Below are 23,865 nucleotides of genomic sequence, written 5' to 3' on the forward strand. Positions count from 1 at the left end.
CCCTTTACACTGCTTTCAGCTACAGATCATCCCGTTTCAAAGGATGGCTACAGGAAAACCAGGACAGTGATTTTGTTGGGCACACTAGCAAAGACAAGCCAGGAAGAGATTAAGAATAACACCCTGGAGCCATTTCTTATGGAAATTAACAAAATGATAATGTAAGAGGCACATAAAGCAATTAATACCACAATTAGGGGAGAACAGGTAGAAACTTTTCTATCTTCATAGCAGAAAAGTGGGCACTTTGACTTTCAGCAGGTTAAACGGATCTTTTTAATGGACAATGACTAGCTTACCAGTGAAATCCACTATCACTGCCACTAACTGAGGCTAAGGACTCAGCAAAAGTGAAGGGGCTGGAGGGAAGTGAAGAACAGGTTTCTACCTAGAATGCCAGCACACAGAATCATCATCTCAAGTTTCCTGGGAATGGAGGAACAAAAAAATATTCCATGGACGCATTACAGTTTAAATCCCCTTTACAGGAGCTTCCTATAAAGGAAGCATCAGCACTAATCACAGACAGCATGGCTGGACTGCACGATCTGATCTACTGCACCAGCTCCTGGCTATTTCCACAGCCTTTCATGAGGCTCCTTATATGTTCAGAGAAGAGGAAAAGCATGTGAATGAAATGTCTGACCTTTCATGCAGGTCAAATTTTAATCTTTCTAGGACCAATTTTAAGCAACAGAGAAGTTTAAGGTGAGATATAAGCTATTAATCTTCATGTTCATTTTACTGCACATGGAAGCCTGATTATCAACGTGCATGAGCAGTCTAATTATAGTCACTTCGGCCAGATAAATAAATGAGAATGAAATGTTATCATAAGAAAGACTGTTGAGAAAAGGTGACAGAGCACTTCAACAGTTATCTTCAGCACCACTACTGCTCTCCAGTTTCAAAGGTGGTTACGAGCTCCCCCTGGTGATCTTGCAGCAAACAGATCCTCAGTAAAGACATTTTTGAGTATTCATCCTCCCCTGCATCTCTTCAGAAACTAAGTCTATCAACTGGTAGGTTTTTTTGTTTGGTTTTTTTTTTTTTACAAGTCGAGTTTCACTCCCTTTTGATATTGTTACCAGAATCCTCACAAAAACTTGCAGATAAATTCTACAAAACATAGTCAGCACTTTCATTTCCCAACTCTAAAAAACACTTCCCTCACAATTACTCTTTACCTTAAATGTGCTGAAAAAGTGAGCTGCTTTGGTTTTCAGAGGTCCAAGGTACCAGTACCTGAAAAAAGAGCACACTTTTAAGATATCCATGGGTCAATACTGGGAAAGGGAGAAATCTTGCATGAAGTCAGAGTACACAGACTCGTTTGCCCTTGAAGATGGTGTTCCCCGACAATCTTTATCTTTGTGATACTGTTAATAAAGCTCCTTTGTATCACGAGCAGCTTAGCAGTGACATCCCTTTCCTGAGTTACAGATCACCAAAATGCAGTATACAATCATGACTTCAGGCAGGGTGACATCTCAGTAGCAGAATTTTACCCAGTTATGTGACACAACAGGGAATGATTTAAAGGTCTGTGGTCTAACAGCTGGTGCGATGCATTTCCACAATATGCAATAAAGAATGAGATTGGAGGAAACAAACAAAAAATCAACAGCTTCAGTGTCAAAAAAACAGAGCCAGCGAACATCCATTTGCCCCAAAGGATTCTCAGATCAAAATCAATGTTTTACAAAATAAAAATCCTGCCAGCCATCAGCATTGCACAGAATCTAAAGATGTGACTCTATTTAGGCAGGCCTGGCACACATTTTGATCACTGTCTTCCACCAAAGCAGGTCAACAAAGCACATTAAACACTATCAGCTCAAGAGGACTGCAGATCTAAGTATGTCATTAACTACTAAGCTATGCAACTGTCACACCGCTTCCATCAAGCCATGAAATGGTCTGTAAAATAATAAAACCTCAAAAACATAAAGCAGCACCGTATCTCCACCGGGATAGTGCTTAGTAGAGGGAGAGTAAGACAAATTTCTGGAACTGTGGTTTACGGCTTAACTCCCTTTGTTGCAGGTGCCGCCTTTTCGGTGTAAGAACAGTTGTACTGGAAAACATCAAATGTTTATTTAGCCCAATAATCCATTTCTCATGAGGACCAAAAGCAGCTGTAGTGCAGAAGTATAAAAACAGGACAAACGCATGTGGTTTTTGTTCCCAGCATGCTCTGAGCACCCGTTCATTTGTAGCTGAAGTACTGTCCAAGCTGGGCACATCACCTGTGTATTCAAAAACACCCACGGAAGAAAAAGAGGTCTGAGGATGTTCACACTGCCCCACGTACAAAAGGTGCTGTCACACCACCAGCACTGACTCCAAAACACTCTCATGAAAAGGAACTGCTGCAGCAAATGATGTGAAGTCTGACACTAGACCAAAAATGGGGTACGGGCAGGAAGTCTAGCAAGACTGCAAAGGGACAAGAAGTTCCTTAATCTTGGGGTTGCTATTGGTAGGAAAGCCTGCAGCATAGCCAAGTCAGCACCTACATGAGCTACCAAGAATGTCCCTTGCTTCCCAGCGACAAACAACCTGACCATTTACTTCATCTCCCCCATCCTACATCACTCCTCAAATCGACTCAAATATTTGCCAGACAGACTCTAGAGGTCTGCTACCTCCTGCTTTTTGACAAAGACAGCTCATTCATAAAACACATGGTATTTCCTTATAGCTGTGCAGCAGAGGCATGCGCTGCAATTCCTCCACAGCCTTTTGAGACACGAACTGCTTTGGCCCAGCTGCTCCTTCACCAGATAATTCTAGTCATCTGATACACAGACAGTGGCACATTAAATGTCCATTTGGAGAAAGACCAACAATTATTAGTTTAGCATTCAGAGAACAGTCATCAGACAGCATGGCCCATGCCATTTCTGGCAGGAAACTGAAGGGCATTTCCACTGCATCTGATGTCCCTTGTTGGAATTGAGTTACAGAATCTGCGTATGTGTTTTCATTGGCAGCTGATGAAAAACAATAGCCACTTACTTTACTTAGACTTTACTCAAGGGAGAGCTTTTCCCACCGATACAATTTGAATAAAGTTCCAGAAATGGGCACCAAAAGGCAAGCAAAAAGAAAATACTTAACAGGTCAGTACCAAATAAGTGTTTATTTCAAATGACAAAAAAGCTGATACATCTTACACTTTTCTCTGTGTAATGTGAAACCTAACAGGAGCGGGTGCCTCTGCCTGTCAAATGCCTACACTCAAAAAAGACTTCTTTACAAGAGAGAGGTACCTAAAAAAGGTACAGTTTCAAAAACCAGTATTTCTTACTTGCTAACTTTAACCCCCGCATCTCTGTAAGATCCCCATCTTAAACCAGTCACTGCAAACACAGGCTGTTCCTTTTCTCCCTGTAAAGAAAAATAAACATTGCAAAATTGCTTTCTCTTATCTTCTTTCCAACTTTGTTTTTTACAGCTAGAAAAATATCCTTTTTATATAAAAACTGATTTGATTAATCCCAAAAGTGAAATTTCACAGAAAAGGTATGATAAATAGCTAACAGCAATAAAGCTAAGCAGATTTTAAGTGCCATATATTCTATCTGCTCCCAGAGAGGAAGAGAAGAGGTGAATTTTTGAAGAGGTTGATTGAGTTTGACTGCACAACCGGCAACAGCCATTTTATTTTGTGGATATTGTCAGCTAAAAGCAAGGAGCCCTGCACAGTGACATTAAGTTCTTGCTGCAGAAATGTCCATTCCACAACATAACAGAGAAATAATATTAAAAAAAATAGTGAGCATAGTCAAAGGTTTTCCCATTTCACATTTTTTCAGTTTGTAAAAGAAAGCTATTAACTCCACAATACATATGAATGCATTAAATCAGCTCAGACAACTATTGTTATCTCCCACCATTTCTACAGAAATATTAGTGTTAGTACATTTTGTACTCATCAATACCCTCTGAGCCTCAAAAAAAGATGTTCAGGCATTCTAGTGTTTTCTTCAGTTTAGACTGTCTGATGTCATAGCATACAGTGGAGAAATGATTGCCACCAGAACTCCTGAGATCATAAACGGAAATTCATGCTAGCATTACATGGAGGAAAAGCAGTCCACGTAAACAGAACAATATGAGAAAAGGAAAGTTTTAGGAATGTTGGGCACCCAATAAGCACATGCTTTTACCTTGATCTGCAAGACATCAAGCGGAACTGTCTCTCCCTTCAAAATGGCCAATGTAGCGTTCGTAATATGTCTGCAAAACAAACGGGAAAGAAAGAAAAGCATAAGTTTTAAAATTATACTTTTTTTCAGCAAACCCCACTATGAGTCCAGGTGGGGCCTTTTTTGCAGCAAACACAACTCCTCCAGGGAAAGAACTCTGACAAAGTGCTGCACTTCCTTGAAATCAGAAAGCAAACAGAGTGGCTGTAACACATGACAAAGCCTGTGTCTTAACAAACAGCAAAAAGACCTGAAAAGCAAAAGGCAGTTCTCAACCTAAGCTTTTTCAGAGATTTCTCCTTCTTCAGCTAAACTGGCAGATCACACAACTCTGTTACTTCCTGTTTTGGATACGTAATACGTTAAGGGCCGAGACCACGGTGTTATTTTATTCGTGGCAAGTGTTAACAACCTGGGAGAGAAAGGGATGGTCATGAGACTGGTTTCAAGTCATGTGTCTGGGACTCAGTTGCTTTAGTATGTTTATTTCTTCTGGAATTTTTAATCACCATAAATCTACCTATCAGCAGTGCTCTTGTTATTTTGATCTCCATTAAGTTGTGGACAGTAGCTAAGACACTTCCTCATTTCAAATCGTAAAGGGTGGCACTGAAGATTTTGTAACCAAAGTGGTCAAGTTCATAAAGTCCCTATATTCAGACCTTGAAGTACATACTTCATTAAAAACCCTTCTGTATTTTCAAAGTTGAGTAAAATTTAAATTCCATATTGTGCACATTTCCAGTGTATCGGCTGGACAGGAAAAAAAAAAACAAAAACCAACCCATATGCAGTTTTCAGAATCAGCCCAATACTCACATGAATCAGCAGGTGAAACTGCCTTTGGCTTCATCCTGGCTTAGAATACTGAGACAGAGAAGGAAGCTGTTCTTTCCTCAGCCCTTCTTTTCTCCTAAGTTGTCTTTTTGTAAGACCTCTACAGTTCCTATGCTCCAAAAGTAAGATCTAATAGTGCTGAAAGAACCGAAGTCCAAATATTTCTTTTTAAAGTAGGTACTTCTTAAGTCAAATTTCGTTACTGGCGTGGGTTGTTAAGCAGCCTATTGACCAAACTCCTTTCAACTTTACCAATATGCTGCAGTCTCACCTGCACAGTTCATTACCTTGGGACAAGAAGATCATTCATTTCAAACAGGTTCTTTAGAACCCAAACATAAATTATTATTTTAATCTTAGCTGCTGATTACAGCCTTGTCCATCTTGCTGAGCTTCAAAGCACTCTGGTAATTTTAATGAAGGATGTTATGCCAATTGGCTCCTGGGTTTTATGTATGATGGATACCAGCAAGGGTTCCGCAAAGAAGAATGTTAATGAGTTGCTGGGAGAACCAGAGTGAACACATTCCGGCAGCAAGGAGAAACATATTCATTAGTATGGGAGGAGAGGAAGAAAAAATTGAAAAGAAATTAAGTGTGAGGAAAAGAAAGACTAGTTGACTAACCTTTTTACTTTAGAAGTGAACAAAACAAACTTAAACTGAAATGGAGGCAACAGATACTGCCAGACTTCATCATATCCAGGATGCTTATAGGTAAGATTCAGGTTTTTGGAGAGTTGCCAGCATTAGTCCCATCGCAAGGACATGCAAGAAACCCTGCAGAAGTCAGTAGTGGGATCCCACCATTCCTGAAAAGGCATTCTTGTATGCCTTACTTTGCAGATGGTAACCAGGTTATACATGGACTAGTTTCTAGAATTCTTAAAGTAGAGAAGAGATGGAAAGAGGGCTTTTTTAACTTTATTTGGTCATATCCCTGCTATTATGTCTCTGAATTTGCCTAAGAGTTTTGATCCATTTTTTTTCAAATGCCAAACGCCGAGCACCACACAATCACGGAGAAATTAGCCACAGCAAATCATTTCATGTTCTAATAATACACACATTTCCTTCTTTTAATTTTTAGTCAGTTTTTGGAAGTCATTAACTCAGGCAAGTCCAGAGAATCATCAAGCTCTGCTCAGAGACTGCCAAATTCTATGTAACATAGAAGAAAAAGAAAAGTATTAAGCTACCGAGAAGCATTGCTCCTTGCAAACAAACAAAAAAGCCTTTGTTCAGAAACGTGTAATACTTACTGGACTTGGTTTGTGCTCGCAGGGTAGAGCGTGTGGCTGAGAGTGCAGGTCTTCCCAAGAGGTATGAATCCTATAGGAATCTTACTGAAGACAGCCTGGACGTGTAAGGAGAGTAAATTAACATTTGTCTCAGCTGAATGAAGCTTCCTGTGTGGAGATCACAGCTGTGTCTGATACCACCCCTTTGGCACCAAGCAGTCGGGCAGTTCCTTAAATGAGGCGGTAATATATAACGACTCAGAACACAGCACCTGAATCTGTGAACCCACCACTGCCAACTGAGTACAAGGGCACTCTCTCTAATCATTAACAGCATTGTTACATGCAAGGTTGGCAGTAACGTCCTAACTAATGCGTGGATTCTGTCAGCAATCTGCCATCTTTCTTAATACCGATGATGGCATCACAAGCTCTGAATCTCATTTACTACTGCAGAGATCCCCTTCTGACAGAGTAACCTCGCAAGGCAAAGAGATTTTCTCAGTTAAGGAAAGGCAATTAATTGATTCCTCTGGCACACAAATCACGAAGCAGCAGAAGGTCTCATTTTTGGAAGTCATTGACCATGTTATTCTTCTGTACCACAGTTCAGCAAAAGTGCTTACTGAAGGAGCAAGTTATTACACCATACCTCACAAGAAACTGTGCTTCTTCAAGCATGTCAGCAAATCAATGTAAACTACCATATATTACAATGTACGAGCTCCCTCCCAGGCACTGCTGCTAGCAGCACCATGATACTGCAGATCTCCACTGACTCAGTAACATCTCTCTCACCTCATGTCCACCTGCTCTCCCTGGCTATCTCTGTGTCATCTGCAAGTCTTAACACATCTCAAACACCCTTCTCTCATTTTCTTCAGAATGTTTTACAGCACGCAGATGACAGCTGTCTGCAGCTCGTGCAGTCATGCTCTGCTCTCCTGGCTGCTAAGAACAGTGTTTCTGGAATACCTTGCACAGGCTCTTCTTACCCAGGCAACAGTGGTATGACATACCCAAGGAAAAAGGGAAGCAGAGCACAGAGCAAGGGGGCTGAACTGCAGATCTCTAGTCCTAGGACAGAGTGATATGAAGGACAAGAATTCCCTGCCCAAAGACATAAAGTGACACAGTGGCAATACTACAATGCAGTACTCCACCCGAAATAGTGCCTGATGCAGAATTTTCTACACTACTGCAAGTCAGCCCAAGCTCACCAAGATAATAAGTGAAAAAGTAGAGAAGAAAAATGAGCCAGTGAAGTCTCTATAACGTTTCTTCCAGTATCTTTAGATTATAAAGGTCTCAGGGGCCAACTAGAATAATACTAAATATAAAAAATTGATGTCACAGAATTGATACAGCCAGCATCCCTTTAAAAATAGTGGCTTGGTTGCAGAGTTTCTCTTGTCACATTCAGACAAAGCAACTGCCTAAACAGATATACAATTCTAGCTGCCAAGGATATCATCATAATCTTGTCTGGATCATTTAATTTAGTTTTTGCCAGCTCCTGCCAGAAGGTTTTGGGAACAATGATTCCCTCCTTTCTTCAATAACACTGTCCTCCCTCTTTAAAAAGAAAAATCTCCCTCATTTCCATTCAGAGCAATCCACCTTGAGAGGTTAAAATTTGCTTTCTGCAGCCATCTGCATAGGTAGATATTCACCGCTTGACAAAAAGGCAAAGCAATCACAAAGCAGTAGGAGCACGGCCATAACTGAATTCGGTTTCAAGCCTGTACAAACACAAGAGAAACATGTACTTTTGCCTGATGCTTCTGCCAAACAAAGCAGCACACACAGCTAGTTCATGGGTCTTTGAAAGCTGTGCATCTGGCCTCTCCGCAGTCCCTGCTCTGATGCCGGAAACATCCAAAGCTGTGGCTTGGGAACCACTGCACTCCCCGAGAAAGGGAATGAAGAACAAAAAGCAGAATTGCAGGACACTAGCATGGCTGACTTATTACGCAGCAAGCTGGCTCCAGATGAGTAAGTGACATATCTGGAAGAAGACAGCTGAGGCCAAGAGATCACAGCGAACGCACAACACACTTCCTCTAAGAAATAAACAAAATTTTAAAAATGACACTTCCTCACCTCATCTGCTCTACGGAGAAGCCCAGTGATGACCTGAAAAACATGGGAAATGCTCAGCTCTGAGAATTTTGTTTTCCAGTCACCGTAGAAAGCTACGAGATTCATACCCACGTTTTCTCTTTGGAAAAAATTTGAGGAGCAGCTACTCTTTTATGGAAGGTGCTACAGTTGCTTACATGGGAAAGGAGGCCTATGTGTCCAGTCCGCATGGAAACAGCAAGGTTATGAGTGCACAAGTAAATGCTGTCACCACAGCCAATGCCAGTGTAAATGTTGTAACATTGAATAATGCTCTGCATAATGCAAAAACAACACTGGTCAGTGTGCAATTAACAATAATCAATTCTAAGGCCAGAAGAAACTTGCAGATATATTCCGACTACTGTCTCCGAAGGTCACTGCATTTCATTTAGCCATTGCCTTACGAAGCCAGTAGTTAGTATGGCAGGAAATGCTTTCATAAAATACAGTCTTCCTTGAAGAACAGAGTAACCCCCAGTTCTCCTGGTAGTCTGCTCCTTTCATTAATCATCTTGACAACAGGCATTTATTAAATACATACCATGCTTTGCTATCACTCCCACGTACTTTTTAAATTATTTGATTCCCACTTAACAAAATATGCATTCCTCTTGGGGAGTACAGATAGGAACAAACCTTGAAAATTAAACCATTACAGCTACATTACACAGAAAAAGTCAGAAACCTGTTGCCCCAAATAATTTTTTCATTCTAGAATAAAATTCTAGAAGATAGTTATGTCACACACACTTTCTGCCCCCGCTCTCATTTTCACTTTTAGACTAATAACAGCAGAATTTTCTTGTCCCCAGATTATAACATTGACTGAAAAAATAGATACTAAAATGGATACAGTAAAATGGATTTCAGTAATGGTTGTTACGGTGTTGCTACATTACACAGACATGATCTTCTCACTCTCAGCCTAGGATTCTCAACAAACCAGCACCAAGCTCATGCAGTACCTCTTGTACTGTGCCATCTCCTCCTGCAATAATGATCAGATCTGTGTTCTCCATCAATTCCAGCAGCTTTTTTGCTTGTCCCTCGTAGTCAGTCTGAAGAAACAGAAATCCAAACATGAGAACTCGAGTGACTATTTCTAGAACTTCTCTTCTACAGGAAAAAAAAAAAAAATCTATATCTATCCATCTGCTTAATAGTTATTCCACATAGGCACACAATACTGTGTATTACTAACACTCACTGAAATTTCTTCAACTTAAACAAGTTTGCTGACATACAACATGTGTAAGCAAACACATACACACAAAGGCTAAATGAAATATCAGAGTAAATCTTATTCAATAGATCTAGAATATGGCAGCAATAACAGTATTTCCAGGTAGTTTTAACATGGAAACAAAACCACGAGCAAACCATGCCCTTGCAGGTAAAGTCCTCCCATCTTAGCAGCCAGAGTGCTCAAGGTATGTCTCCTGAAACACAGCATCAGCTACATTAAAGGCTACTCTCCAACAGCAAGCTGTTGACAACAGGTTTAGCAACAAAGAGTACATTGACTCTCTAAACCATCAAAACTATTTTCTGCAAAATAATGTCTTTTACAGGGACATCTCAGCCTCAGTTACTGGCCCAGCCCCATTTTGCTAGCTTGTCAGGTCTGAAGCTACAAAGCATCAGTTTTAAGTCCTGCAAAGCAATTTTTTCTTATGGGGTGGGATTCTGTATTTTCAATGATCAGAGAAAGGCATTAATAAAAACACCGTTTCAATGCTAAACCTTGTGAAAAAGATTCCAAGAGAGAAAGAGACATATTAGAGTATTTCACACAGTGACTAATCAACAATCCACCTATCACAGCCTCAAAAACCTGCAAGAAGATAAGAATCCCTTCATGTTTAGTTGTTGTTCTCTTTCCAAAGAAAACATCTCTGCTAATTCACACCATTTAGAGCTTATTGTTTCACTTTCACGAGGGGAATGTTGAATTATTCGGGGATACCCAGTGGTATTTGCTGTGTAAAAATAGAAGATTATTTTAAAATAATCTGTACAGTTCCACTGCATGTCAAAGTTCCTCACTTTGGAATTCTGCAAGTTCAGTCAGAATTGACAATTTCAGCCGTGATGGTCACGCACTACTAGCCAGTACTCAAATATTTAAAGAGTTTTCTCTCAAACATGAATTATAGAAGGTCTGCTTTAGACAGACAGACAAGCACATGTACTGCTTTAGCTGAAAATTAAAAACCTCAGTACACAGTTTGTAAATTAACTGTGAATTAAAAAGAAAAAGATTAAGTACTAGCTTAATATCTCAGTATTTATTTCTTCCCATGAGATGTCTACAGAACAACTGAGAATTTCAAATGCATCCAGAACTCAATTTCAATTCTTCAAGGGGAGAAAGCAAAGCAGACAATATATCTATATTAGCAGAACCAATCAGTTCTTACCATAACCACAGTTACATCCAAGCCAGATAAGTGTAAAATTGGAGCAGCATTCTTTTCGAATAGGTTCCTGGCTTTGCTGGAAACAACAGGGTAAAAACTATTTCATTAGTCTGGTTGCTAAAACATTAAAAAAGGAAGAAACATATGAATAATGAGAAGAAATCTACTTAAAGATGAGCACACAATCTGTAATCAGTTGCCCAACCTGCCAGTCAGGAAAGATGAGATTTCATTTGGTTCAAATGTATTACATTTCTAAACTTGTATCTCAGATGTCAGCTTTTTGTTGCAGTTTTAATAAATGCAGAAGGGGTTATTTAGCTTTCTCAAAAAATACAAGATCTCCAGAAAAGAATTAATTAGATTTTTTAAAAAACAATTTATTGGAAAGAATTTATTAGAAAATTAATGACTTACAGGGCACCAGGCTTTAAGACCACAAAGAAGGCCCATTTAGACTTTCAGAAACATATTAAAAAAAATATTTACTGTTATGTATTATTAAGTAAGTTTGGAAGCAAAATTTTATCTGACTTTCTTTTGTTACAGGACTGATGCATTTTCTGCCTGTAACTGCTTAATAAAATTATGCCATTAACTATAAATTGCTTACAACAAGTAGACACATGAGACTAGAAGCCAGACACTTAATTTATTAACACTTTCCATTTTCCAGTCGTTCATCTTTTGAACTAAAGCAGATAAATCCAAGCGCTACCATGTCAGATGTATTATTCCTTCCATACTGTTCGTAACAACTCCCTGCTCCTCCCCAAGATGCAACTGATACAAAAGCTTAGCTGATCAGCAGAAATAGACACACATCATATCCAAGATTTCTATTTCTCCTGCTAATGAACATGCAAAAACAGCAGCCGACCTCTTCCAGGAGTCTTGCTCTGAGCCCATATTTAGCCTCTCAGTTTGTGGGCACATCCTTTTCAAGGACAGGTTCCCACAGAAGTAAAATCACTGCTGGCTAACTTCAAGTCTTGAAGCAATCAAGGTCATCTCTTATTTCTATAGTTTTTGAAGACAGAAATGCATCACATACATAGAAAAGTTTGGAGGGAATAAGAAGGAATTCCACACACAAAGGAATGACAAAGGCCAAAATACATGATAAAAGAAAAATTAAAAATATACCTAAGTTTAGAAATCATTCTTTGAACTCAAGCATCTAGTTTTACTTCTCATCCCAATATTTTTGGTGAAATAGAGTTTGGCTACACAGGACCAGTAGAGCATCAGAGGGAGGCAAAAATGAGCTCAAAACTCTGTCTGGCTTTTATAATGGATGGCAGAGCAAAAATACAGAAAGAGTGCCTCACGTATGAGCACAGGGGAGGGGAAATTTTACCCTTTGCAAGCTGCTGGGTTGAGGAACACCGTTGCTCTCTTCAGTGGCATACTGGAAGGGATCAGCTGGTTGCCAAAAGCCTAAATAAAAGAAAAAGAGCAGAGTTCAGTTTATCTTTTAAGTACATTGGCAAAACAATGCACCTCTACAAATGTTAATAAGCTTTCAAGCCTCACGACATTCAAATGACTTCCATCGTCAGCCACTGTACAGTTCTCTTATTCAAAGACCTGCACTCTTAGCAACAGCTCACACCACTGTGACAAGTACTCCTTGGCTCATTTTTACAATTCCACCACCATTTCATTTTTGTCAACCTCTGGTTTTCTGCCACGGGCAGAGATCCAGGGAGCTATCCTTGACTCCAAGGTTACTTGATTTTCCTTCCTTATGTAATCCTCATACACTTGCCTGCCACCTTCTTTCTACATCTTTTTCTACTTCTGTAATTCATTTCTGATATCTCTTCTGCTCATTTTTGTATTTTCTACGCTTAAGTTTTTGAAGACATGAAAGATAATCACCAGAGAATCTGCTGTGACCTATAAGCATGCTCACTGTTCCTCAGATGTTTTTTCTTCCTAGTGTCTCCATATAAAAATCACTTTATTCCCCTTCAACTTTTAATCCAATTCTGAACAGATGCCTTGATTCTAAATTCTCTGAGAGTTACTCCACACAGCCTCTTGTACCTTTTAGCCATTTGTACCAATTTCCACAGCTTTTCAGCACAGGAGAGGCAAGAAAACACAAAGCTTCCATGCACGATGCTTCCCACTCTGTAAACCTCTTTCAGGTCACCTAAAGGCATCCTCACTACCACACGAAATCAAACTGATTTCGATTACAAGGATAACAATGTATTCAGCAGTACCATCCATAAGCCACAGAAATAAAGTAGGAAAAGACAACTGCACTGAACACTAGACATGGCCACATGTCTCTGGGTTTTTTTATTTCCTTTTACCTTGAAAGTTAATCCTTCTAGCAGGAATTTTTGTACTGAAGAAGGTGGACACTGTACACAAAGCACAGTAGATTTTAGTGATTGTTACCTGTTTAAATTTATAGTTAATTCTACTTGCTAACTTTGCTCAGAAAACATCAATCAAAACAAGTGTGCAGCTGGCCATGTCGCTTAAAACATTCAAATTTCTCCTTCAAGAAAGGAAAACGACGGGAGAAGTTGCTGAGAGTAAAAGAATATTCAAAGAAAGGGAAACAAATCAGTAGCTCTTAAGTTTTACTCAAAAATCAGCTGGAAAACAGACCAACTTATCTTATTGCAATTGTTGGGTGTGAATTCAGAAATATAGGGGACCTCTAGCATGTTACAGCTGTTAGAAACAAGGAATTAAGTGCTTGGGGGACACGGTGTGATGTAATTGCTGGCTCTAAACAACCTAATAAGGCTCAAAGAATTTATGAGTAATGACATAATCACTTCTTTATGTAACATACTTAGACATTTATGCTACATACAGGGGCATTTCTAAAGCAACTACTGATTTTTAAGACAGGAAATTTAAAAAAAAAAAAAGCAACATTCTAGAAGTCTGTTTTTCAGAGCACAACACAGGGAAAGACAACTTAAAGCCAGACATTGAAAATGGTTATTAAATACACATATAAAGGTATAATTTGGGAAAAGTCAATGCGTTTTCACTTCCCTGTCAAATGCACACTTCCAGGTATTGCATTTCTGGACTTCTAACACGACAATCACTATTTTGCAACTATGGAAAACCCTTTATACAAAGGCTTTATAATGACTTATTAATAACTAGCAGAGAAACTATGTTCCTTTACAGAAAATTACCCCTGCTTCAGAGAGTGAATTCTTCACCAGCTAAACAGGACCTCTTTAACAAACATCCAGAGTTGAGTAACAACAAGGTCAATCAGCAAGACCACTGCAAAGGAAGTCCACAGTCAGCTGACACTGGCTTATTCCAGAGAAGAAGGTGTGAAAGGTTTAAAGTATGATACATGGGTTGTTTATTATAGAATCTTTCTATGATCATTCACCACTCCAAGGCTGTCATCAAAAGCTTGAATTTAAATTCAGATGTGCATAGCGGAGTCTTTGCGTGAAATACTGCCGTAGCGGATACTCTGGCAGGAAGGTGGGCACCTCATCAATTTGGTAAAGTAACAAGGCTTAAAAGCTTAAAAATCTGATGTAAAAATAGTAGGGACAACCCACCACTTTACACAGATTAAACTTTTTCCCAGGTGAGTCTGCCTCCAGTACTTTTCCTCCAGTACTATATACAGCACTAAAAAAGCAAGTAGCATTTTTCAAACAATTACAGATTGTTGTTATTCTGAAGAACATACCAGACATTTAATGCCTTAATGCTGTATTGCTGTATGTTTTCAAGCAGCATTTGGCACTGACACATCAGTGAGAATGGAAATTACAGCAAGAATTGATTGCTAGGTTTTCTGGTTCACTCCTTTCTAACGCAGGAGTCTTCTGCAGGATATCTTCCCTGGCTTTAACTGCTGAAATCGTGGGAAGCTCTATTGACAGCGCTTTTGCACTTTCATTTATAAGAATAAGCCATAAGGGAATAGAGCCCATCACTTAATGACTGAAATTAAGAAATAAGCAAGTCAGAATTTCCACAACAGACCTATCTTCTTGTAGCAGTCTTTTCCTTAGCGGCTACACCTTTTTGACAGCACACACACTTAAGTCTTTTAACTTCTCCTTATATATAAATTCATCAGTGCCTTTTAAAAAAAATTTTTGTAATGTGGTCAGCATACTTCAAATACTGAGATATTAACTGCTATTCTATCATTTTGATAATAAGCAGTAAAAATAAATATTGAAAACATGAAAATCAGGAACAATTGATGCTATGAGCTGGAAATACATTTGGCTCTGAAGCTGTAAGTATGTTTATGAAAGCAGTATCTTCAAGGAAAAAATTTTTCTTATTCTTTCACGAGCCTTGAGCTCCCTTACATCTATTCTGGCATGAAGTTCCATAGCCCAAATGAAGTTGCCGTTTCTCTCAACAGCACGCAGGCTAAAACTGGGATTGTTCAGGTGCACCACAGAAGCAGGTAAACGTAACTTTCCTTAAGTTCTTTAATGAGCACAATAATTTTCACCATTCTTCTCAGGCCCCAGTATGTACCAACGAAGGGAACGGTGTCACACACCAGAAAATCTCTAAGATCTGGCATGGAGAAGCAGGTTTAGAATAAAGTTTATTTGTGGGAGGTAGAAAGACTATTGAAATCCTACAGCACACCACAGAGGTAATCAGAACCAGTAAGCAGTACCTGTGCAGTGATGTCATCCATGGCAGCAGCACTTGCGTCCCTGAAAGACTGCTTAGTAAAGACAAGATTTCTTTATGGGAATACTACAATATGGAAATTTGTTCATTGCTGGTTGCCCACGCAAAACAAACTACAAAATGCAATAGACAGTATACTTAGAGAATAATTACCTCTCTCTGAATACCAGCTTTCTTGTCAGTGATCAGCAAACGGGTTGTCTCCATTAAGTTCCCAGTACATGTGTCTCAAAAGCGCTAGGTCAGTTATCACACTCAGTATCCTTGAGAAAGCCATTCAGAGTCAAATAGCCAAGGGCAAGCTCTCTCCGGCTGAGCACTAACAGGAAGTGGTTTGCACTGCTTCTGCCCAGACTACACCCGTCGTGGTGGATCTGAGGTTACCATCTCCTGTCTTATCACAAACCATCTTCCTACCAGAACTTTACAGGCACAGAGCAATTACACCAGCAGAAATGGAGGTCTGGGTAGCTACAGCAGTAACTAAGATTACCCCAGTGATAACACTGCACCATCCATCGCAACAGCAGTCTGGGCATGAAAGGTGCAGTACCCCAGCTGCAGGCTGGAGGCCTCGTCCACCCTTTCTCACTTTCGCAAAAGAACACAGATGGCACATTATAAGGCTTGTCACGTAGCAAGGGCCCACTGGGAAAATCTCAGGAGCCCTGCACAACCAAGATAAGAGGGAGATTTTAATCTAATTTTATCACTTTAAACGGTATTACCTGGGCTTCTTGGCATGCAGCTCTTCGTAGCAGGTTATCGCTATTAGGCAAGACAGAAAAGAGAGTGGACGTTAGGTTGTGTAAGCTTAAAACAATTTGCGCGTTTTTCAAATGTAGGTACGTACCCTTTTTACACACACTTTGACAACACAAATAAAAGCATGCAGCTCTTCGTAGCAGGTTATCGCTATTAGGCAAGACAGAAAAGAGAGTGGACGTTAGGTTAGGACGTTAGTTAGGACGTAAGCTTAAAACAATTTGCGCATTTTTCAAATGTAGGTACGTACCCTTTTTACAGTGTAAGCTTAAAACAATTTGCGCGTTTTTCAAATGTAGGTACGTACCCTTTTTACACACACTTTGACAACACAAATAAAAAAAATACAGTTTCTTTAAGACCTATTTATCACATTGTAAGAATGAAACATGCCTATTTAAGCACACATGCATCCATTTTTTTTCTGCATGCACAGAAAAAAGAATAGTAAAGAAAAGCAGAAAACAAAGACCAGAATGCCAAGTGCACTGAGATTACATAAGCTATGAGTCACTATATAACTTAAACTGGTGTATAGCTGTACTCCAGATCTAAGGTGGGGGGGTTTTTTCAATGTTAATACTGCATCTTATCTTATTATTGCGGAAGGTACTTAACCATTCTGGCAGTATAGAAGGGATTTAGGGTAGACAAGTGTAACTTCCATGGACTCAAATCGTTGTGCCTTCTAATTGCGAACTCCCTTCATCAGTCTGTAAGCCGAACACATCCTAATGCAGCACTTACCACCCATCTAGGACTGAGCATGGCCTAAAGCAGTAACTCAGAGGTGCAAATCACTCAACTCACCAAAGTGAAGTTTAAAAACAAAGAGGAAAATACTATTAGATATGTCACTGATGGTCATTTCAGAAATAAATTCCTTAGCAAGATGGCAAGCATGGTATACTTCACAAGCAAACTGGAGACAGAGCTACTGAGTGAGGAACAAAATTCTGTTCTTCCCTAGACCAAAAAATGCCCTACTGACCCCTGCAGAAAAAAATGGGGAGTCCTGAGGTACAGCGCCTGAAGTCTCACCTGTCCTCTAGATACCACACACTCCCCTTCTTGCTAAACCAAAAAGCTGCTTCAGCTTGCCTTGCCAATACTTGGCAAGACTGTGTATTATTGTCTCAAGAATATCAAGTATCAAACAAACCCCTTTATGGTCAGTGTCCCAAAATGAATACACTACTCCAACTAAAAGGATTCACAGCCAACCAGGAAAAACAAGAAAGCAGCACAATCCTCCCACAAAGTGCGGCTCATCAGGCCAAACCCTGCAATGGAAATGACAGAAGAGAAGGCAAAGCCTTGGTCAGACCTCTGGACCCAAATATGAATGCAATTTATTCAACTCCATGAGTTTATGGCATTCATCTGTCACTGGAAATATATAAGATGCTTTTTTTAGCATCACCAAGAGATGCTACAATACCATAGAAGGAGAAGTAGGGTGACTTCAGGTGAGAAACAAGTTGGATTCTGAGAAAATAACTGTTCAGCAAAAAAGCCACAGATTTATTCCTGGCAATAATAAAAAGGAAGAATTCAAGCCTGAAAAAAGAAAATATGTGAATAATACCTCACCAGGATTACAACTAACTGGAATGTCTAATAAAAGTCTCATCAGAGGCATGCTTTTCACTGTCAAGTTTACTCCTCAAAACTAAAGGAATAAGTCATTTCTATTAAGCATCTGAAATAATGCTTAGAGGAGGGACGTACCTGGTTTTGGTTGCAGTAGTTAAAACAACTAGAACAACTTTTGGTGCACTAGTTAAAACAACAAAGGTTTGCGTTCCAGGCTAAACAACATTGGCACAGCTAATTCCACTTCAGTCAAGACAGCATGATAGGCTAAACCCACGCTGCATTGCTGAGAGTACGAGCCCTCATACACGGACTTTTTTCCATCCATGACTATGTGTGGCCAGAGCAAACACAAAGCAATTGCAACGGGCTATCAAGAAAACCCCACTATCCAATGAAGGCTGCACAGCTAAAGCATTTGAGAATTGCTGTCCTAACCTTATTAACAAATTCTAGTCAAATCCATGTTATCTGTTTACTTCACGTTGATGCTATATTGTTCAGAAGTCAAGCTGGGTCACTTCATCAGCCTGATGTTTTCCTAGTGCCTGCAACCTTATGCTGCAGTGTTAATTGCCTTTATAACGGAGTCCAGCAAAACTTTACAAATTCAAGCAAAAGATACTGTGACTTTTACCCCAACCTGCAAAGACCCTCAAAACAACTGTCAGGGATGAAAGCTTGGTTCAGCTCCACAGAGTCTTAACCCTGAAAACTAGGTTTGCCAGCATAGATGTCAACATTTAAGCTTATTTTCTCCTGCATTGAAGCACTTACAGGAACAGAAGAAGTCTGCCCTGACAGGTATCATTCTGCTGTCAAAGGAAAGGTTTAGTTTCTGAGACCAGAAGAACCATTTACTGTCCAGTAATTTACAGGTGATTTGTCTCACCTCTCCAGTATCACAGCACCCAGAATCCCATGCCATCCCAGCCATATTCACAGGATTCTCACTGATTCAACTAGGACATGTATTTCAAAGTCAGGTAACAGAAAATTTTTATTTCCTTAAAATGTTACATCGACATTAAACTGTATCTCCACAACTAAGGAAAAAAAAAAGCACAATTGCACTCACGGGGGTGAGAACAGCAGTCGTCCTGTATCACAGCTCTGACCTTTGCTCATCTCATATGGCTCACCTAAAGTACCACAAGCGGGTCTGAAAGTCCTCCAGGGGTCATACCAATTAATAAATATAACTAGAAAAATGTTGAAAATAGTAAAACACAGCTTCTTAAAGTCTTCTATCTCAGTTGTCAAAACATGGCTGCATACCAGCTCCCAGAGAAGAAGATACTTTAATTATAAGATTTTGTTGATTTTTTGGTACTTTATTGACTAATACTACATGGTAACAAAGTCTTTTCAACAACACTTCAACATGAGCAGGTGGAAGCTGAGGAAAATTGCTGCACTGCCTTAAAGAACACACAGAGATTTCTTCTGACTTGCAGCATATCCACAGCAAACTAAAAATCAATTTTTACTTTATGTTTCCCCTAAGGGCTTACAGACACAACTCCGGCCTTAAAACAAAACAGACATGGAGTATGGCATCTGCTGGCCAACCCAGGGCTGCCTTCCCGCTGTGAGAATTAAGCATCAGACAGCTTACAACTGGGCCAACTTGCTTAAGCAGTAAAAAACTGGGAGACAGAGAGGAACGAGCCGTGGCAGCGGGGTATGGAAGAAAAAGGATGTCCTAAGCTGAACCCAGAGACAGAACTTTGGTTTGACAAAGATACCAGTCAGTCCTGCAAGGCCAGCAGCCTCTGCAGTGCAGACTCCTCAGAAAACAGGGCAAAGCAAAACTCCAAAGCAAGGAACCAAGGCAGAAAGCAAGGAAGAGCAACTGTCCAGAGCTCACCATGCACCAGCCGTGTCAGTCTGCCAGAACACACTGGGCTGCAAGAGCAAAACATCTGTATGATCCACCTGAACAGGGGCTGTTTGGATTTGTCTGCAACATCCCCAGCACAGGACTGGTGCCCACAGCTCCTGTCCTAGGCGTTTTCAGCTAGAATACGGACTTAACACTCTTACATATAAGCACACAGTTCCACACAATTCAGTGTGTATGCTCCTGAGGCTGAGGTTGCAGCCTCTGCCCAAGTGTCAGCAGAGGCCAGGGCTGAAAGGAAGATTTCCATGATGAAAGGTCATCCGGGCAGCAAAGAACTCAGTAAGAAGACAGAGAACTCGAATCGAAGCAGCTATGTGAGGCCCACAGTTGCAGCAAGGGTAAGCCTTCATCCTAGAGCCAGCCAAAGTAACTCCCTAAAGAGTGGCCATACTGCAAATGCAAAAAGCAGCTCGGGTGTGAGAGCCCATTTCAGAAGGGGTTATCAGCATAAGATCTAAGACTATTGGGTACATTAAAGAAAGAAGTACCCTAAAAACTCTCCAGTTCAGTGTCTGCATCAAAACACAGAGTTTTGTGAGGAGAAATTTGACCAAAGTTGTGCATTCAAAAGTTATAATAGAACTCCTAGAAGGGATTTTATTTCAGCAGAGAGCTTTTTGGTTTCTTCCAGTACAGCAAGAGCACAGCATCCTCTGTGCTGGATATTAGCATTTCCTTCCATCTTGGCTTTGGAAGGGCATAAAAGACAAATCTTGGGTTTAATCAGCTTTACCCAAGACTCTGAATTTACACTCTTTTTTTTTTTACTAAGTTTTAATGAAACAAAGTCAGCCACTCAGGAAGCATACGCAGAAAAGTCACAAAGTGACATCAGTTGACAAATGCGCAGAGACTAACATTCAAATTATAGATAACTACAACACTCAGATTACTGGCAAGCAGTCAAAGGCCCAGATGCTTTGCCAGCATTTTCTAAGGAGAAAGCCAGTATTCTAACATACACAGAGTAAAACTGAGTTTCTGGTGAGTTCACTGCGTCAGTACAATATCGAGGGTCCCTATGCTGACAACGTGATGCTCACTTGCCCAGTGACACCACTGTAACAGCCTGGCCGAATCTGACAATCAGTTAAGCTGATGTCCATCATGCCAGAGATTAAACTTCTGCTGATTTGACATAGCTGGTGACTCACTGCACCACCTGGACATATATAACAGTAGCAGCTCGATGCAGGAAAGGTGACCCAGGACATAAAGGTGAGAGTATCTTTACTTCATCTGTGATCAACCTCACATGTATGTTAGAGAGAAGTACATTACTGTGTATGAGCATGCATCTGACAATCTGCATACCCTCTAAGCTTTGGCCTAGTACATTAAATTCAGCGTCCCTCATACCTGTATGACATGCTGTGGATTAAAATCATACATAAATTCATGCAATCCAGAGAAATCTCACGTGTGACAACACTGAGTTATCTTCTTACTTCTCCAATACCACTAGAGTATGTCCTATCGTAAATGCAAGACAGTGGATTCTTAAAACACATCCTTTTATCGGAAAGATAGGAATTTTAAGACTCACTAAAGTTTTGTAAGAATAGCAATAGGGTTTTAGTTAACAGTAGTTCAACCAGCCATAGTGTCTAGCATTTTACATTTACATGAAAAACACTTGTCATCTCGTAATCGACTTCACTTTTGAAGGGGCACCTTCTGTTACTTTACATCCTTAGAAGGGCTGAATGACAAATGGGGAAGGGCGAATCAGCACAAAGCTCCCTCTTTACTCTTCCTGTTCATCCAAAAACTCCTTTCTTTTAAATCAGCTAGTATTTGAACAAACACCTCCAAACATGAAAGGCTACCACACTGATCCAGAAACTAAACACTGCATGGAGAAAGTATCATCAAGAGTGGCCTAAGAAGCTCCTCGACCTTTACAGTTACCATCATCCACAACCTTTAGACTAACTTGGAGATGAACCATTACACTCTAGTGCCCCTCTTTCCTCTACAGCCTATGGAGCACATAGGTGTCCACATCAGACACATCAGGTGTCCACAAGGGTGTCCACATCAGACCCCACAGCACAGTCTGAAGGATGCAGGAGGGGGACACCGAGGTCCATTTCCAGGTAGGGAAGAGACACGGAGAACAAGTCAAGGCAACATTTTTCTTGTTCATATTTGTCCACGTAGCATCCTCCAGAGTCTTAAAGAAGTACTCCAGAGCTCTTCTGTCCCTACCAGCACGTACAGACTGACTGTAGAAGAGTTGCCATTTACTTGAAGGACAGATTGTTATTTACAGTAGCTCCACTTGAACATAGCCTCTCCATCCAAAAGAAGAATGAACCTTGAGATGTCAAAAAAACAAATTATCTTTGCCCTACAAGAGAAGTATCTTTAAAAACCCAAAAAGATGGCAAAGCCATAAAAAGGGATGCAGGATGGAAAAGGAAAATTTTCTTCAGCGGCAAATAAACGAGCAACATCTCAGACAGCTAATTCCAAGGAGTCAGAGCCTAAGCTGAACTGATGCTGTGCTAAAACAAGTCCCTTCGTCAGAAACTCCAGTGATGCCAGAAACTGAAGCACAAGACTTTGCTAAGCTTTTAATCTTTTCTAAAAGGGCAGAGCTAAGTCTAGTCAAGTATGCCTCATGCATAGTCTTATAGCCTCTGATGTCAATAACAGCAAGCTTCATGGCCAGCATAGTCCATATGGGGCTCCCTCACTAACCTCTTGAAGTGTTGCCTGCAGCAGTTTGTGGACAGGGCCAAGGCACCTCTCATGCTCCCCAGCATAACTGGTACATAAACAAAGAAACTGAGTAGAGGGAATGGACGGAAAAAAAAAAAAAAAAAAGACCACCAAAAGCCACTACCACATTTGGAGGCAAAACAAGCTGCAGAGGGAGATCCCGGCCTAGTACCTGCTGTCCAGCAGCTGCAGGGGAAGGCCTTCACTGTGCAGAGTACCATGAAAGGGCAGCTCAGACCACCTTTGAATTTCTGCACTCTTGCCATCAAGTTCTTTTGCCACCTCTCATTTTTCCATTCTCTGGCTAAAACAATGTTCCACAGAGAAAGGGCTAAACGGTGGTCAATTTCTCCAAACAGTATATAAATCTCTGAAAGCGGTACTTTACAGCTGTGCTTCAGTCTGCATCAGACCCACACAGAGCTGTTTGCCATCACAGGATTTCTTACCTTGCATCTCCCTTTCAGAAAAAAGGGGAGATTGAAGAACTGGATGTGTACACATTTTTTTTCCCCCACTACATCATCTGCATCAAAGCACCATACCTACATTTGCGGCAAATAATTTCCAAGCACTGACATTTAGATACCAAGAGTTCCCTTTTTGTTTGTTTGCCTTCCGTATTTTCCCCCTCATTCACCGCCATGCCATCTACGGTACACTCTGTGTTCTCCACGATCATGTGTTTTCACAGGTACTGCACAAAGGGAACTGCACAGGAAATCGATACAGCTGAAAGCAACAGTACACAGGCGCGTGAATTCCCAGAAACAACGGACATAAAAGGGAGACTGGTTGTGTCTGACCCTGCTCGGAGGCCTCCTCAAGCGTCCCATCTCCATATGCATAGGAAACAGACATAGTCTTTTTCTTAATGCTCTTCTTCAGTAGCTCTCTACAGTACCCAGGCCTGACATGCACTCTGCTGTCATTAGTACCTGTGGCAACACAAGAGGAGTAAAGAGGCCATTTATGTAAGCAGGGTACCTGGTAGGTTGGAGGCTGCTCTGCCCCTCCAGCCAGCCCCTTACAGGAACGCCACCGAGCAATTTCTTCCTCGTTTTGTACATTAGGTTTATTCTTTTGGCTAAGAGGTAGCTAAAACGATAGAACTTCAAATAATTACTCATTTACATTTTGCTGAATTTTATCTGAATTCAAAGTTCAAGCTGTCAGAGGGAAAAGTGGAATGCATGCTCAAAGACTCACTGGCATTACACAAAGGCATCAGAAAAACCCAGCCTGTTTAGTACGAATACTTCTGCTTGCAACATAGCAGCAGTCTAGGTATTTCTCTTCTGCCTGTTGGTCCATGCAGGCATACGTGTGAAACCACAACCTTGTTATGACCACTTTTGC

The 23,865-nt window shown here is 40.5% G+C and overlaps 1 protein-coding gene across 1 annotated transcript in view; it reads right to left on the reverse strand.

Moving 5' to 3' along the window:
* Positions 1 to 23,444, reverse strand: part of AGK (acylglycerol kinase) — a gene marked incomplete at its 5' end in the record, with an annotated part of 33,702 nt that extends 10,258 nt beyond the window's left edge. The window contains 11 exons of the mRNA XM_010146068.1: positions 1,188 to 1,245; positions 3,314 to 3,393; positions 4,176 to 4,245; positions 6,313 to 6,407; positions 8,395 to 8,427; positions 9,381 to 9,473; positions 10,836 to 10,911; positions 12,196 to 12,275; positions 16,241 to 16,280; positions 22,486 to 22,552; positions 23,313 to 23,444. Coding sequence (XP_010144370.1) covers positions 1,188 to 1,245; positions 3,314 to 3,393; positions 4,176 to 4,245; positions 6,313 to 6,407; positions 8,395 to 8,427; positions 9,381 to 9,473; positions 10,836 to 10,911; positions 12,196 to 12,275; positions 16,241 to 16,280; positions 22,486 to 22,552; positions 23,313 to 23,444 — 824 coding nt within the window. The remainder of the gene's footprint in view (positions 1 to 1,187; positions 1,246 to 3,313; positions 3,394 to 4,175; positions 4,246 to 6,312; positions 6,408 to 8,394; positions 8,428 to 9,380; positions 9,474 to 10,835; positions 10,912 to 12,195; positions 12,276 to 16,240; positions 16,281 to 22,485; positions 22,553 to 23,312) is intronic.
* Between the last annotated feature and the right edge of the window lie 421 nt (positions 23,445 to 23,865).

This window comes from Buceros rhinoceros, unplaced genomic scaffold, assembly GCF_000710305.1.
Source record: "Buceros rhinoceros silvestris isolate BGI_N320 unplaced genomic scaffold, ASM71030v1 scaffold4892, whole genome shotgun sequence".
In the NCBI taxonomy this organism is placed as follows: domain Eukaryota; kingdom Metazoa; phylum Chordata; class Aves; order Bucerotiformes; family Bucerotidae; genus Buceros; species Buceros rhinoceros.